Source organism: Genypterus blacodes, unplaced genomic scaffold (genome assembly GCF_046128005.1).
Source record: "Genypterus blacodes isolate CSIRO-AG114 ecotype Tasmania unplaced genomic scaffold, CSIRO-AGI_Gbla_v1 ptg000076l_1, whole genome shotgun sequence".
In the NCBI taxonomy this organism is placed as follows: Eukaryota; Metazoa; Chordata; class Actinopteri; order Ophidiiformes; family Ophidiidae; genus Genypterus; species Genypterus blacodes.
Window position 1 is genome coordinate 7,052,173 of NW_027466885.1, and position 16,586 is coordinate 7,068,758.

The following is a 16,586-nucleotide window of genomic DNA, read 5'->3' on the forward strand; positions in this document are numbered from 1 at the left end:
TCTCTTTTCACATATTCACAACATCCTCCTCTCACCTCCTTGATGTTGTTCTGAAAAGCAGCAGACGCGATTTCACCCGCCGAGTAAGCATGTCAAGGGCAAACAGGTTCACCTAAAAGTTCTAAGAAACAAACCGCAGAGATTTAGCTGGATTGCAATGTATCAAATTGTCAAATAGTTCAAGGCAGAAGCAAACAAGTAGGGATGTGATTAAGCCAATGTGATTCCATTATTTCTTCCCTTTATCTGCCCTGCAATCACGATTCTTCCGATTATCATTCCATCTTCTCATCCTTCCTTCATCCAGTCCTTCTTGCTCCGTTCTTTACCTCTCCACCCATTTGCATTTTCACTTACTGCCCTCCCCTCCGATTTCGCCGTGCGTGCCTTCCACCGAGGAACCCTGACACCACTTTGATAACGGCTAAAGGATCTGAAGAATGGAAGCCAATATAGACTTCCCTCCCTCCTCCAAACCTTTCCATTTTCCGCACTGATCCTCTTGCGAGCTGTTATCAGGGGGTTTAGAGAGGCTTGCTTGCTGTCATTGTTACAAACCACCAGGTCCCCATCTCCTCAGAGAGTAAGTGACCTATGGGGACGTGTGTGTGTGTGTGTGTGTGCGTGTGCGTGTGCGTGTGCGTGTGCGTGTGCGTGTGCGTGTCGGTGCATGCGTTAGATGTTGGTGCTTCATCCAATGGGGGCACAGGTCAAATTGAACATGAAGGGCCCGGCTGACTTTATCTCACTATTCATATGTGTGTGTCTGTCTGAATCTATTTCTGTGTGTGTGTGTGTGTGTGTGTGTGTGTGTGTGTGTGTGTGTGTGTGATTGTGTGTGTATCTTAAGAAACGTCCACTCCTCTTGTACAAGCGTGCACATGTCTCTCTCTTATCTCGGGGGGTCTAACCGGGTGCAACAAAGGGGGCTTTTGTCCGGGCAGAGGGACAGAAACAATGGGCGAACACAAGCGCAGATACACACCTCGGCATCACAGGGGGATGGAGAAAAGGTGTCGGGCGAGCGAGGGGGACAAAGGCGGCGGCTGAGGAGGAGGAGGAGGGGAAGGAGGAGGACTGACGGACAGGAGGAGCGGAAAGGGCAACACAACAATTTGAAGCTTTCTGGTGCTCTGTGGTGGGAGCCATGTGTGCCATTAAGGGCTGCCATGGAGAGCCGCTCATGGAAGGAGCTGATAGGCTGCTGGCGTTGTGTTTGCCCACCTATCACTCCACTGCACACCCTTTCACACTTCCTATAAATGGCAGCATGCTCTTTTGTCACCCTGTCTGCCACTTTTGTATGCAGTGCGTGTGCGTGTGTGTGTGTGTGTACTCGCTGGATTTCACTGCTATATCGCCAAGTTGGATAAAAAAAAAAGCATAACACACGAACACAAATACATCTAAACATGCTTTTTTTTAAAACCCCGCTATACGTCAGAAAGCAGCAATCGCCCCGGCCAAGCATCCAGCGAGACATACAAGTACAACACACACACACACACACAGCGGTGCATCATTATTACCTGTCCTGAGGCTGTGGAACGTTGGGAAATATCTGTAGCTGCAAACTGAGATGCCATACATGCTGGAGGTGTGTGTGTGTGTGTGTGTGTGTGTGTGAGGTGGCAGATGTACACATTATTAAATTCAAAGTAGGGTGCATATTGCAAAGAATTTCAGGAGAAAAGGAAATGACATGATTTGAGCTGGAGTAAAATCACTTTTAACATACTGTACATCTTCCTCCTTCCTCCCTGCTTGAATATACTATTATGTATATCTGTGTGTGTGTATGTTTGTGAGGGTGGATTTGTGCGTGTGGGTGTATACAGTGCACCAGAGTACACATGCACATCGCTGCACTTATTCACCCACTAAGAAGGCCAACATTCCAATACAAATAGGCAATGAGAGATGACACAACGGACTGAACTTCTGTCTGAAAGCTGCACGATTCCTCCTCTGCGTTACTTAGCAAAGTCCCGCCTCCATTATGAAGCCGACGGAACATGAAACACCTCGTCAGACGGTATCCAAACTATCTGAAAGAGCTGAATATGAAGCTAAAGAACCTTGGTGCTGCAGCAGAGTGAGTGCTCGCCTTTGTTTGAGGAGCGTTTAGCAGCCGGCGAAAGTAAAGCTGTACAAACATTCTCAAAGCTGTAAAAAAAAGGAGAATTCTGATTGGCTCTGTCAAGGCCGAGTGAGACTTGAATATACTGTGAATGTGTGTGTGTGTGTAAATGCCTGAATGAGCGGTACTTGAGTGTGTGTGTGTGTGTGCATGCATGACATGCACACACAGCTTGCGTACCAGAGAAGCAAATGTTGGCTTTTATTATATTGTAGACAAGCAAAGAGTCAGATGATGATTGAATGATTTACTGATTGATTGTTGTGAAGGAGAGAGCGTGAATACAAACCAAACAAAGGGCGTCTGCGTGGTCGATGAAGGGTTGCCAGGTTCTGAATCTCTCAGAGCCTTCAATTAAATATTTAAGTTTCTCTAGGTTCATCAAATAAAGGGCGTCTTTGATCCTGCTGATGAAGCTGGTGTGTGTTGGTGGAAGTCTGTGTTTTCCAATGAATTGATCAATTCATCAATATGCTCTGTGGACGACCCACACATATGGACCACCTATTGATGCGCATTCCCATATGTTACAAAACACCATACAAACTGGGTCAAACTGTGTGTACGTGTGTGTGTGCGTGTGAGTGAGTCAGTGTGTGTGTGTGTCCTCTGCATATCAAATCACACACATTCACACCCGTGACATATTATCACTCTTGAGGCTGGGAAATAACTGCAGCTGCTCTGTGATCCTTGAAACATGCTAGAGGGAGTGTGTGTGTGTCTATGTATGTACGTGTATGTGTGTGTGTGTGTGTTCCGTTTCCTCACCTGTGACCAGTTCTCTGATTTCCACATCTGCGGTCTTCCTCAGCAGGCGCACCAAAGCAGGGATCCCCCCACAGTTCTTCAGCGCCACCTTGTTCTCGTCGTTGGCTTTGCCGTACACCAGGTTCCTCAGGGCTCCACAGGCGCTGCGGTGGACTTCGCTCATCCGGTGGTCCAGCAGGTCCACTAACAGCTGGATGCCGCCCTGTCGACGGATCTGAGCGAGAAAAGAAAACACGCAATCAAGTTAAAACTGCAATTGTATCCCTAAGCCGCAGCAGAAGAATTCCTAATTGCCATTTCACTGATACTTATCACGCATCCGCGCGCTGCTGATACTTTAATAACTGTCATTTCAGGAGCAGAAATGAACACTAGCCGTCACACAAATGATGGTCAAACTGGATTTGTTCATCTGTGAGGGCTGCCACTTTAGTTATTATCTGAATTGATCCGGCTGTTACATTTCAGAAAGAAGTAAACAGGCAAAACTCACAAGGTGGCAGTGTGGGAAAACGGCTAAATATAAGATTTGTCCTCAACATCCCTCATCTCTCTTCACTGTATGTGTGAGTGTGTGTGTGTGTGTGTGTGTGTGTGTGTGTGTGTGTGTGTGTGTGTGTCTGTGTGTGTGTGTGTGTGTGTGTGTGTGTGGGCCTATCATCCTCATGCTAATCAAACACATTATGACACAGCTATGTAAGTGCTTTCACAAAATGACACTTCATTACGCTGATGAACCAAAGTAAACAAACCTAAAATCAAATCCAGCTTGCCTCTCTCAATCAGAAAGCAACATTTTCTCCTTTCCTTTGTTTCCATTTCCTCTCATCTTCTTCTTCTTCTTCTTTTACCTCTACCTGCGACCTCACAGGCGGAGGAGGTAAACAAACGCTTCCATTCTCAATCAAGGAGCGCTAATTCAAGGTTCAGTGAAGGAGATGTGGAAGGATACCAGCGTTTATGCAGGTTGCAACATCAAAATGTGCATAAATAAAAATAAACTAAAACCAAAAGTGGGACGACCTCAAGCAAGAAATCAGCAAATACTCATAAAAAAGGAAGAAAAGAGATTTTACAGAGTTTGTCAAGCCCTGTTTGCGTGTTATTCTTACAACAAGACCGCATTCAATGAGTCATTGATCACAAACTGTCACTCATCTCCTTGGATTTACACGGTCAACTGAGGGGCCAAACACACACACACACACACACACACACACACACACACACACAAACACACACACACACACACACACAAGGGAGAAGAAAAACTAACAACCCAATCAGCATAGATTTACGATTCCATCCTGCTTCTGTGCGATGACTGTACCAGTTAGCATTCTTATCCCAGTGGGGACCACAATGAGGGCATTCTAGTGTTGCACATAACATACCCCCCGCCCCGTCCCTGTCCCCTCCCCCGCAGTGTAACAAACACACACACACACGTCGCCTCTCCCCTCTGTTTAGCCCATTTAAAACACTGGCCCATTGCTTTCTTCACCGCGGGCAAGTTCAGCTCTGCCCCAACGCCGCACTGATCACTAGAAACAAACCGCTGTGATCACCGGGAGACACTTGGATGGCGCAACAGGTGTGTGTGTGTGTGACAGAATATAACACCATCATATTACCAATCCTGTGTATTATTTTGAAGGGCTTGGTGGGTGTAAGTGTTGCACTGAACAGATTTCCTGCATTTATCCTCATGTCGGCTCCTGGTGGTTTGGTCTCTGGTGGCAACTCGCAACACATCTGGCGTGAGTCAGGCGGGGAAACTTTTTATGTTTCTAGGTGGATTTCGAGTTGAGTCGACTCTCTTCACGGCGGCAGAGAAACACAGACAAATGAGAAGAGCAGCCAGGTGAGAGAGAGAAAGAGAGAGAGAGAGAGAGAGAGAGAGAGAGAGGGAGGGATGATGGGAGGGCGGAGGTGTTTGATGATGCTGCAGGAGTTTATCGAGCAAAATGACTTTGCTTATCTATTCAATTAAAATGGATTAAGGGATGCGGTGAATGGCAAACTAACCTTGCTCCGCTGGCCGCACCATTTTCTCAACCTGATTCCCCCCCGTCCCTCTCCAGGCCGCACCTCTCCTCTCCTCTCCTCTCCTCTCCTCCCCTCCTCTCCTATCCTCCCCTCCTCTCATTCCACCTTTATGCTTTTGTCACAGTTAATCTGTTATTCCATAAAAGCCACAGTGCTGTAATTCCATGTCGTCTCTCAGCTGCCAATACCTCTGTGCTATGTTACTCTATTCCATGTACAGAAGATTAGAGGTACAGATTGACTTGTCTTTGTCTCCCGCTGTTACGCCGCGGCCACGGCTATTGGTAACCCATAGCGACAGCATTACCGTGGTAACAGTTGGCAGCGTTGACAGCTGGGGGGCTGTGGGAATTAGAGGTGCCGGTGGGATAAAAGCTGGCAGTGGCGGGATACATGGGTGACACATGCCTGAGACGTGTGTGTGTGTGTGAGTCGGCGCGTATGGAACGTCAACAATAATCAGCTGCACATCATAGTTAGTTTAAGTTTTGCATGTAATTGACTCCTAAAGCAGGAGTAGAGCGACTCAAGTGTGAAGTTTGCTTTGCCATCCCAGTGGTGTGTGTGTGAGTGTGGGGGGGTGTGTGTGCAGGTGTGTGAGTGTGCACGCGCTTGGTTGTGTGAGGGGAACCTGAAACTTTTGCTTTCAGTGACATGAGTGTTGGTTAGGCCACGCCTTCTCAAATTAGCGGGCGATTATAGCAAAACAGTGAGGAAGAATCGACGTGACAGTTTGTGAAGATACAAACAAAATGAATATGCGTGTGTGTGTGTGTGTGTGTGTGTGCGCGTGTGCGTGTGTTTGTGTGTGCTTGGGCCTGAAGGGGATGCAGTGCGGCTTGGTGTGTAGCTAACGGGAAGGATGTGTGCATTTGTGTGTGTGTGTGTGTGTGTGTGTCTAAATCAGCTATAAATGATGCCGAAGATGAATCTGCCAAGCTGTCTGTGGTCAACTGTAATCTGAGCTGAAGCCCAATCTCCATTTGTCATTCTAGCGCACACACACAGAGAGAGAGAGAGAGAGAGAGAGAGAGAGAGAGAGAGAGAGAGAGAGAGAGGGAGAGAGAGAGAGAGAGAGAGAGAGAGAGAGAGAGAGAGAGAGAGAGAGAGAGGGAGAGAGAGAGAGAGAAACCTAAATGATCCCCATATAAATATGAAGACATTCTGTGCACAAATCTTGACGTGAATACATTCTTACACACACTTTTACTTACTACTATAAGGGCACACCTACACATTCAGCTATGATGAAACAGGTGAAACACATGCTCACACACACACACACACACACACACACACACACACACACACACACACACACACACACACACACACACACGTCTGCCATTCAGACACACTGCTGTCCTCATCATTTTTCTCCACATTTCCTGAAATCACTGACTGGCTTCTCATCATCTGAACCGAGACAACAGGAAGCAGCGCGCTCTCTCTCTCTCTCTCTCTCTCTCTCTCTCTCTCTCTCTCTCCGTCCCTTCACTCCCTCCCTCCCCCTCCCGTCCCTCACATCCGTCTGTCTCCGTCTCCCCCCGTCTCTCTCCCTCTCTCTGGCCCTTTCAGCAGAGAATCAGAGCCACATTGCATCTGCTCCGTCTGTAGATCAGAGCTCAAAACAAAGAGTTGACATCTGCTGGCATAAGGTACAATTATCCCAAATATTAATCACACACACACACACCCACACACTCACACACTCAGTCGACAAAGTAAACAATGTGTTAAAGCTGACACCGAGAATTTAAATTTCTATCTGTCCAAGAACTGAATGCTTGGTGGCAGAGAAGCCTCCAACATATATTTAGGTATTTCCACTTCATTTGATCCTGCCATTTACTTTGAATGGATGGCAGTAAGAGAAAGTGTTTCTAGTCCCCTTCATTGCTTTAATGAAACCATTCTGAAGAAACAAAAGGATCTTAAGATGTCCGCCCAACAACTTGACAGTACGGAGGTCAATTTGTCAAGTATTCCGCTCTTAAAATTAACGTCATTTGATTCCATTTTCTGCCAATGATTACTTTGGTGGCTTTTGTGGTTGTCAAAGTTTTAAAACGGACACATCAGTCATTTTGCACAGAGGAGGAAACGATGCATAAATCTAACTAAAATTTAAAAGCAAAACAATTGGCAGGTTGGCGTGATGTCACAAACACCTCGGTAACAGGACGCGTTACGATACACAAGGCCGATGCTAGGAAGAGTATCCATCTGGAAAAGTCCCTGTGTCCTCTGTCATCTTTGCCATCTGAATCGAGGGAAACTGCGTCAAATAAATTCGCTAAATAAAAAAAAGGCGGGCCGGGCAAGGCGACAGGGGACAGGAATAATCAGGAGATGGTAAACATCATCAAGCATCAGCTGCGCTCCATCACAAACTCTAATGAGAAGCTGGAAACTACAAAAGGCCAAGTCGAAAACTGGACAAAAGGAGTATAATTAGCTACTAAAAGGGTTTAATTAATAATATTTGACACGCTTTTGTGCTTTCGAATGACTAGAATATTGCTTCTTTGTTGAGTTGTGATGCTTTTTAAAAAGAGAGATGTTAATTTGTAGAACACATTCGCAATAATAAGGAGTGACATGTGGAAGTATTTGAGGAGGAAATGCTTGTTGCTATGTAACGGGTCAATTCGATCATTCTGTAAAGTGCTGTTTACTACAACAAAGTAAAGAAAGAAAAGAAATTGTTTCTGATCTTGAAGGCAGAAAGGAAAGAAAATGTAAATTGGACCACCTGAGAAGATAATAGTGTTGCTAAAAGAGGGGATGGGGCTTGTTGGTGTGTCCCACGGCGCTTTAAGATAAAAAATAGTCGCACTTAACATAACAAAGCAAATAAATCTGTCCCATAGGGACGAAAGAGCACAGCAGCACCACTGCTTTACAACATCTCGCTTCCTTCCAAAACCAAAAAAAAAGAAGCCTTAAACTAAACCCAAATCCGGTTTCAGGCTCAGCGATCATCTGTGGCGTTCATCTTTCATTCAGACGCATTTAAGAGCGCCGCAGACCGGCCGGGTCCGCTCCGAAAAGCCTGGATTGTGTGATGTGAAAAGTCAAATTTGCCCGGGTGATATCTCTTCCCGATTTAATTTGTGTAAACAGTGTTTAGTGGCGCCTCGGGCCTTGAGCGAGACAATCAAACAAAGTGATGAAGGCAGGACGAAGACTCGGCTGTCGATACGCTGTTTCTGTATCCTCCATTGTTGGATGCCTCCATTCAGGGAATAATTACAGCCATTACAAAAGACACCAACGCGTTTCTCCATTTCTGTCTGAGGTCTGCAGATGACAGAGTGGAAGTGGAGTGAAGTGTGATGTTTATTGTGTGTGTGTGTGTGTGTGTGTGTAAGTTCAGTGTTTGTGTGAATTTGCACGTTGTTAATCTTCATTCTCCAGGTTTGTTTGTTTTTATTCTATGGTGCTTCTTTTGCATTAGTACACAAGCTTTCAGGATTGTGTGTGTGTGTGTGTGTGTGTGTGTGTGTGCGCGTGTGTGTGTCATAGTGGTGTGTGCAAGGCCAATGTGTGGTGTCACGTTTCAATAAATGTGCAGCAGCAGCTATTGACCGAAAACTGAAATTAATTTCATAACGAAAGAAAAAAAACACATGTCAATGCACTCGCCTGCAGGTAAATTGATTCTGAGGGTAATATGGAGCAGGGAGGTGTGTGTGTGCGTGTGTGTGTGTAAGCATGTGCCTCTGCCATGTTTCAGAAAGTTGCACGTCTGATTAAAGGGCTTATTACAGCGTTCCAAAGGGGTTTTCCTTCCAAATTGCTTTAGAGAGACAAACTCATGACTTTGGGACTAATTGAACTTTATTGCTGCTACAGATTGGACTCAACCACAGCCACAGCACAGGGATGTCTATTGTGGCAAACTTTATCATGCGGAATGACCGCCATTAGAACTGGTTTGTTGTCGTAACGTAATATGTCTACGTCTATTTCTAGAAATCCCACTGGGCTACGACGCAGAATGAGAATGAGAATGCAAAGCAGCTCAATGGTTGTTTATTCTCATCTGAGCTTCAATCGCTTCGTATCATTTCAGGCAAACATCCGCATACACGCACGGGACGGATCCGGCACGCACCTCAGCTTTGATCTTGTTGTCTCCGAAGCAGAGGTGCTGCAGGTAAGCGGCGGCGTTGGACTGCACCGACGGGAACTGATGCTGCAGCATCTGGATCACCTCTGGCAGCTCCGGGTCCCTCCACCCGAACTCCCTGCAGAGAGAGAGTGAGAGAGAGAGAGAGAGAAAGAGAGAGAGAGGGGGAGAGAGAGAGAGAGAGAGAGAGAGAGACAAGAGGTCGCATCAGAATCGTGGGGATGAAACCGCTCGACACACACGGAGAGGACTCTTCATTTCAATGTAAATGCCTGATGAGCGTCTGCAGCTCGACTGGAGTGTGTCTGTGTGTGTGTGCGTTATACCTCTGTACCTTTGAGCAAACTGGACAAAGTGAAATCAATGTGTGGTCCCTTGATAACAAACAGGAAATGGTCCTTTATTGTATTATCCCCTGCTGATAACTGTTTTGCTACGGTACCCCAAATAAGGAAATTACCAGTGTGTATGTGTGTGTGTGTGGGGGCGAGGGTTGTGTGTGTTCTCCACCGTCTGCTGTAATAATTCCTCCCCTGTGCTCTGTGCTCTGTAAACTATTTCTCTGTCCCTCCACTTCTCTTTCTCTGCGTTTGCACAGAAGCGATCTTTGTTGGAATTCGATTGTTCTTCGCTGCTTCTCGCCTTCATCCTTAGGCACAAATGCAAGCTGTCCCGTGGAAAATTGGGCCCGAGGAGCAACATCTGACAGAGGAGTGTGTGTGTGTGTGTGTGTGTGTGTGTGTGTGTGTGTGTACCAGGAAATGAAGCCAACACATTTCTCTCGTCGCATCTCTGTCAGATCGAGTGCGTCCAGTCCAGGAAACATCCCCCGAGAAGCAGAGTGTGTTTGTGTGTGTGTGTGTGTGTGCAAACATGGCTCTCAAAGATAAAGTAAAGCCGCGATGTGGATGGGCTCTTTATCTGGCGAATGATAACTGCTCATTCAGCCAGGGCGCAGGATTGAAGGAGGGAGGTGGAGGAGAGATAGAGAGGAGGAGGAGGGATTCCCAAGGCATTTAGGGGATTTAGGAGGAGAGACCCTCAAACAATACTCCTTAAATCACACTGCCAGATACCATCAGGGCTGTTTGTTTGTTGATGTGTGTATGTGTGTGTGTGTGTGTGTGCGGGAGAGAGAAGATAGGATCATGCCTCTTTGAGTGTGAATCCACTTCTGTGTGCAAGTTTATTCCCTTTTTATCAGTATGTGTGTGTGTGTGTGTGTGTGTGTGTGTGTGTGTGTGTGTGTCTGCACTCCGGACCGTCATGCTTACCTATGACGTGCATGTGTGTATAAGTGCTGTGTGTGTGTGTTGGTGTTTGTGTGTCACCCAGTCCCCGGCAGCCTTCCAGCTCTGTCAGTGTAGTTAATCGAAAGCGGAGTGATCTGCTGATAAGATAAGCATCATGGCTCCCCATTAATTAAACCCCGCCTCAAAGGGAGAGAGACAGACTGAGGGGAAAGGAGAGGAGGCAGAGGAAAACACGGACGGAATGAGAATGACGGAGCCCAGCGGAGGAAGGCGACGTTCGGCCGAGCACAACAGGTGAAAAGGAAAGCAGAAGAAGAAGGTTCCAGCGTCGACGAAGGGTGGAGGAGTCACACACACACACATACGGGACGCAGGCTAGATATTATTTTAGGTATGTGGAGATGAAACGCTGTGCTGGAACATCTGTCCACCTGCATTTTTTTCAGTTTCAGGTAGAGAAGGTGAGGGGGGTTGTGACACACTGGGAAGAAGACTGGTGTGTGTGAAGGGTGAGCTTTGATTCAGCCGTGCAGACACACACACACACACACACACACACACACACTGCAGAGGGTGGGAGATTGGGTAGATAGGATTTGCGTCGGAATGCAAATGCAAAGTATTATCAAAGTATCTGTCCCTTTACCTGACACGTCCCTTCATCTTCCTCCGTCGAGGACAGTCGTCAGCAACGGTACCGATATCATCGCCGCGCGCACAGACAGGCGGGCAACAAAGCCGCAAATACCAGCCGAGGATATGCGCGCACAATGGCGACTGTCCTTGTTAAACAATGCTGATTGTGTCGGCCAATCATTCCCGCTCCCCTGCCTGGAGTGAGTGACAGCGGGCTGATCTTCCTTTTGTGGCATTATTCATCCCGGCGTCTCCCGCATCCCTGGAACGGCTCAGAAGGTACAGACCACATGGCAGAGATTGGGGGGATGGATGATGTAGCGTGCTGGGGAAGGTGCCAAACAGCCGCATCGTTAAAAAATGATGGGTGCCACCGGGGTTACGCCACCGAGCGCTCCGGGTTTTCCAAAGTGTCAAGCGAACTGCGCCGAGCAGACTTGCCTCGGAAACAGACGCTATAAATCCTGCATTCGTACTCGTCCGGTGTCTCATAAAAAAAAGGTGGCGAGGTCAAGCTGAGGACAAAACAGTGAGACGAAGAGTAACGAAGAAGAATGAGAATTACACTCACTCACACACACTCACACACACTCTATGATGAATGAGCATTTGGGTGACATCGGCCCTGAAACGGAGCCTGAAACTTGAAGAGAGGGTTAAATAATTGGCCGTCTGCTATTGGCTGGTCACTCGCGATGGATCACAACTTCGCTTTTCACCGTTAATCAGCAGGCGTCGCATGTATTAAACTTCAGGGGTTTCGTTGCTTAATGAGCGCCGACCCTGACCTCTGACCTCGCCGTAGGGAGGAGGAGAAGGGCAAAACTCGGAAGGTTTCTGGTGTCTCGGCGCCGCAGCTGGACTGACAGCTCCGCACAGGAAGTCCTCCGAGCACGCCGTAATCTGATTGGACAAGGCCTGTCATGTCTGCTAACTGATTGGAGGGTCAGGGATGGACAGAGTGGAGGCGTGCATACCAGAGCAGATGCTAATTACTACCCCGACATCAATCTTCATCACTTCGCTCCGCACGTGTGTGTGTGTGAGAGAGAGAGCAGGAAAACACACACAGTTTGGGCAGAATTTACTGCTTTGGTGATCAAATTTCTCCTGTTTCTCTGGAGTGAGAGCTCGACTCTGACAGGCTGAATGGACCAAATGTCGCACTTTTCAAACATTGACTATTAAATCATTGAAGCAGTCGACACACACCTCAACCCCCTCACTCCCACTTCACACACACACACACACACACACACACACTTCTTTTACTTTCCCTCTCTCACGTCTTGCACCTTTTACCCCTCGCCATGGGTGTCTATTTTACTCAGAGAGAAGGTGTGTGTATCCTGTTCAGTTGAGTGTGTGTGTGTGTGTGTGAGTGTGTAGCTTTGGGTCTATTAGTGACACGGAAGTCAATATGGAGCCAGGATGCACTGAATAGGACAATCGACTGCAAGTAGAGTCCCATTCTGCGGAACTAAAGTGCAGCTTGATTGAGATTCTATTGATGAACAACTCCAATACTCACATTACTTCACATACTTCAAATACTTCACATTTTCACATAGAGGGACGCAGGAATGGAGACGGGAGGATGGACGGAGGGACAGAAGGACCAAACCCAAGAGGGAAATAAGCAGCAGACCAAAAACAGAGAAAGAAAGAGAAGAAAGAAGAAGAAGAGGCACATCAGCTGTGGTGACAACAGCTCATTACCTCGCGTCAACGTCCTGCTCATTACACACGTCTGTCAGGTCACGGGTGAGCGAATACAATGACACTAGTAATCGCACAACTGGAAAAAAAGAGAGCCGGCAGGACGGTTTTCACACGCGGACGGTAAATAAGTAAGAGGAAGGGAGGGAGGGGAAGAAGAGTAGGAGAGAAAATGAGCGGCCATGAATACGAGCGAGAGAATTTGCTACCGAGCGTGATGAGGAGTAATGAGGAGCAAGATGGAGGGAGACGGGGTGGTCATTCCTCCTCTCAGCTCATCATTACACAGCCACATGTGTCTCTCTCTCTCTCTCTCTCTCTCTCTCTCTCTCTCTCTCTCTCTGAGTCTGGAGTTTTTCCGGACCATGCAGCCACCGCACAAACAAGACAAGGAAAATCAATAGGCTTCTCTGTGGGCATCTTCTAACCGGGGATGGAGGGCTCCAGAGGTGGAGTACGAAGGGAACAAAAGCCTGGAGAGTGAGAGTGAGAGTGAGAGTGAGAGTGAGAGCAAGAGCGAGAGGGAAAGTAGCACGAACAAATCGGGAATTAATACGTACACACACACACATATCCTGCAGGAACACGAGGTAATATAAGTGGTTCTGATTTGTCAGTGAGAATCGAATATGAACGCAAAGGATAGAGAAACAGTGTGTGTGCGTGTGCGTGTGTGTGTGTGTGCGTGTGTGTGTGTGTGTGTGATCTGTGAAGGGGAGCATTAGTGTGCAGGGCCATGGATTTGCCAGTGTAGGGAAAACACGCCTGCACACGTCCTCTCAATTAGCTGAACACACAGAATCTAAGGGCCTAATCGAATATTGCATTATCCTGATGGACAGGTGCTCATTTCTGCACACACACACACGCACGCATGCGCGCACACACACCCATACACACTCACACAGTGTGAACTGGATGCTGCAGCACTCATGCAGCAGTTAAAATGCTGGCAAGCATGCTCACACAAATATGTACACATTCTTACACAGAGGCGCACTTGTATTTCGCTTATGCATTGAACTACGCATGTACACGCCCCCCCCACACACACACACTCATGCAAAAACACACAGATTCACACAGCTATTATCCCACATTTGCTGATCGGTAATTTTCAGTCCTGTGGCTCTATTCCCTCGCTACACAGTGCAATTACTGGATGTTTACACAGCCAAACAATGGGCCAGTGAAACACACACTCAGTCAAACGTTCATTAGACGTCCGAGCAGCGGCTGAGGTGACCTCGGCCATTACAATGTATCCCACGGCGCCCTGGATGAGATGGCGCGCCGTGTTCTACTGTATCCAAACGGGATTATCTGGGCGCTATTATCAGAATGCCCATCCGACCGTGAAATTATTTGGTAGCAGGACAAGAGACGATGTATCGCTGCATGAAACGGGTTCGAGTGGATATTATCACGCTGTCGGCCTCATAGAAGTTGACTTGTGAACTCTGTTGTGCCAATGAAAGGAAATATTGCCTTTGCTGCCTTGCTCATTGGTTGCTGCCCGGATGAAGGAGCAGGCAAGCACATGACCCTACAGCCAGGAGATGCGTGGATAGGAGACATGTGGAAATGACAACAAGGGGATTTGTTTCCTTTTTTTCCGTCTCAACGCACACCAACATGACAGGGTTTCATCTGGTGGGGTCAACACGAGCTGAGCTATGTTTTAATTGTATTATTAAAGAAAGAAAAGTGCACAAACTTGTATTCAGGCCTAAAAGGAAAGAGAAGAAGAATACAAAGGACTTCTCTGTTTAATAAGCTGGAAATGTCTCTGGATTTGGACCAAACTAACATTGCAACATCATCTCGCAAAAATCATTTCGTCATTTGTCAACACGCTTTGCAAATATCGGAACAATCCTGCCAACAGCCACAGGGGAGCGCTGTTGGGTCCCCATTTCCTTCAGTTACACGAGTGTCTCTATGTTTGAAACGATCTTTTGCAAATATTGATGAGATGACAGACAAGTGGCAACAACAAGAGGAGTCACTTTAACTTCAAACACCAGCAAACGCCACACAAGTGTACCCAACGACCAATCACATTCCCACCCATTAGCCACTCAGGCACTCAGCCAATCAGCGTGTCGAGCGAGAAGATGGAGCTGCTGGCTGCACGTGAAAAATTACGACCGTTTGTCTCTTGATTTGCAAAACGCCGAAGATGCAATCACGACGATGACTCTGCTCCGGCCTCCTGATGGCAATCAGAAGAGGTGAGCTATTTTTATTGAGATGACGCTAATGACGATGTTATCCAGCCCGTGTTTGTGTGAGCGCAATGCCCACACACACACACACACACACACACACACATATACACACACACGGGCGCAGCATCACTCCTCACCTCTAATGAAGGTGCCACACACTGACAGTTTGCGTGTCATACAACCGCAAATTACCGGGAATCGCTCTGTCGTGTGAATATCACAGTGATAAGGTCAAGCTGGATATTACCACTGTGTGTGTGTGTGTGTGTGTGTGTCTGTGTGTTTACGTGTCTGTGTGTGTGCATAATGGATTTGTCCACTGGCAGATTAGCATTACAGCATCAGACCTTTACTATAGAGGTCAGCGCCCTGCCCTGACATGAGACAAGTGATGACAGGGCAGAGACCAGAGCGAGAGAGAGAGAGCCAGAGACTCATTCTCGCTTTGCTGCCTTGCTCATCTTTCCTTCCTGCCGTCTTTCCCCTCCTTCTCTTCTGCAGCACACACTGATAAGAACTGAGGCGGCTCTGTTTTGCTGAGACGGTTACAGAGGGCGTCTGCACATTCATTCAACTCCAGCACTAAAAGCCCGCGAGAGAGAGAGAGAGAGAGAGAGAGGGAGAGAGAGAGAGAGAGAGAGAGAGAGGGAGGAGGAAAATGGGTTCAAGGTTGCAAGCAGCACACAGCTTGAAATGAAAGCAGCGGACAGATAAAAGTGTAAGCGGGGGGGGGGGGGCAGAAAGCATTAGAGAGATTTGACGTTTCCGCTGGGCTGGGGAGTAATTGGCATATCAAATATAGCACACGCACACACACACACCAATAGATGTCAGCAGTCTGAACTATGATGGCTCTAATCTTGCCCATCAAAGCAGTTTTCCCATTCTTTGTATGTCTGTATAGCTTGTGTGCGTGCGTGCGTGCGTGTGTGTGTGTGTGTGTGTGTGTGTGTGTGTGTGTGTGTGTGTGTGTATAGTGTGTGCGTGTGTGTGATTTACCAGAGTGCAGGCCAGCAGCAGCCACAAAACCTGCTTTTAAAGGCTCGATCGTGACTCTAACAATCACAACACATTCATATCAGCTTCTTCTCTGTCAGTTTCCCAACCTGCGCCCACTTCCTGTTCAGAGGGGGCGCAGGGCGGGAGGGGGGGGTGTACCCTTTGTGATCCATCTGGACTTGGCCGGGCCGAGCAAAGCAAATTTGAGGTTTACTTTGAAGTTCAACGGGAGGTGACCAGACTCTCTTCAGGGCGCTCAAAGTTTTGGATGTGGGCATATTAATATTTCAGTATTGCCTTGTGTGTGCCTGTGTGCGTGTGTGTGTGTGGGGGAGTATGTGTGTGTGTGTGTGTGTGTGTGTGTGTGTGAGTGAGGGAGCTGATGCAGGAGGGAAGGAAAACTAATAAACCCGTGATTAGCTTATGCACCTGCTCTTCGCATTAGATCACACCGGGGCAATAACCAAACAAAAGAGAATTGTGAGAGCACGGTGATGTTGACGAGGAAGATGATGACATAAAAAGTAAGAGGTTGATGATGATGATGATGAATATGAATGAGACAGAAATGATTTAACTTGAATAATGGAGATAATGATGTATGAGACGTCGATCGGGGTAATGATGGCGAGGATGCCTGACAAAGAGGTAGA

General features: G+C 47.4%; 1 protein-coding gene across 5 annotated transcripts in view; it reads right to left on the reverse strand.

Moving 5' to 3' along the window:
* The window catches only part of ctnnd2a (catenin (cadherin-associated protein), delta 2a), a 166,460-nt gene that overhangs the window by 42,235 nt on the left and 107,639 nt on the right, over positions 1-16,586 (reverse strand). For all 5 annotated transcript variants that reach the window (XM_076157930.1, XM_076157929.1, XM_076157931.1 and 2 more), the window contains 2 exons: positions 9,081-9,213; positions 2,912-3,125 (listed from right to left, as the gene is read on the reverse strand). In XM_076157930.1, coding sequence (XP_076014045.1) covers positions 2,912-3,125; positions 9,081-9,213 — 347 coding nt within the window. The remainder of the gene's footprint in view (positions 1-2,911; positions 3,126-9,080; positions 9,214-16,586) is intronic.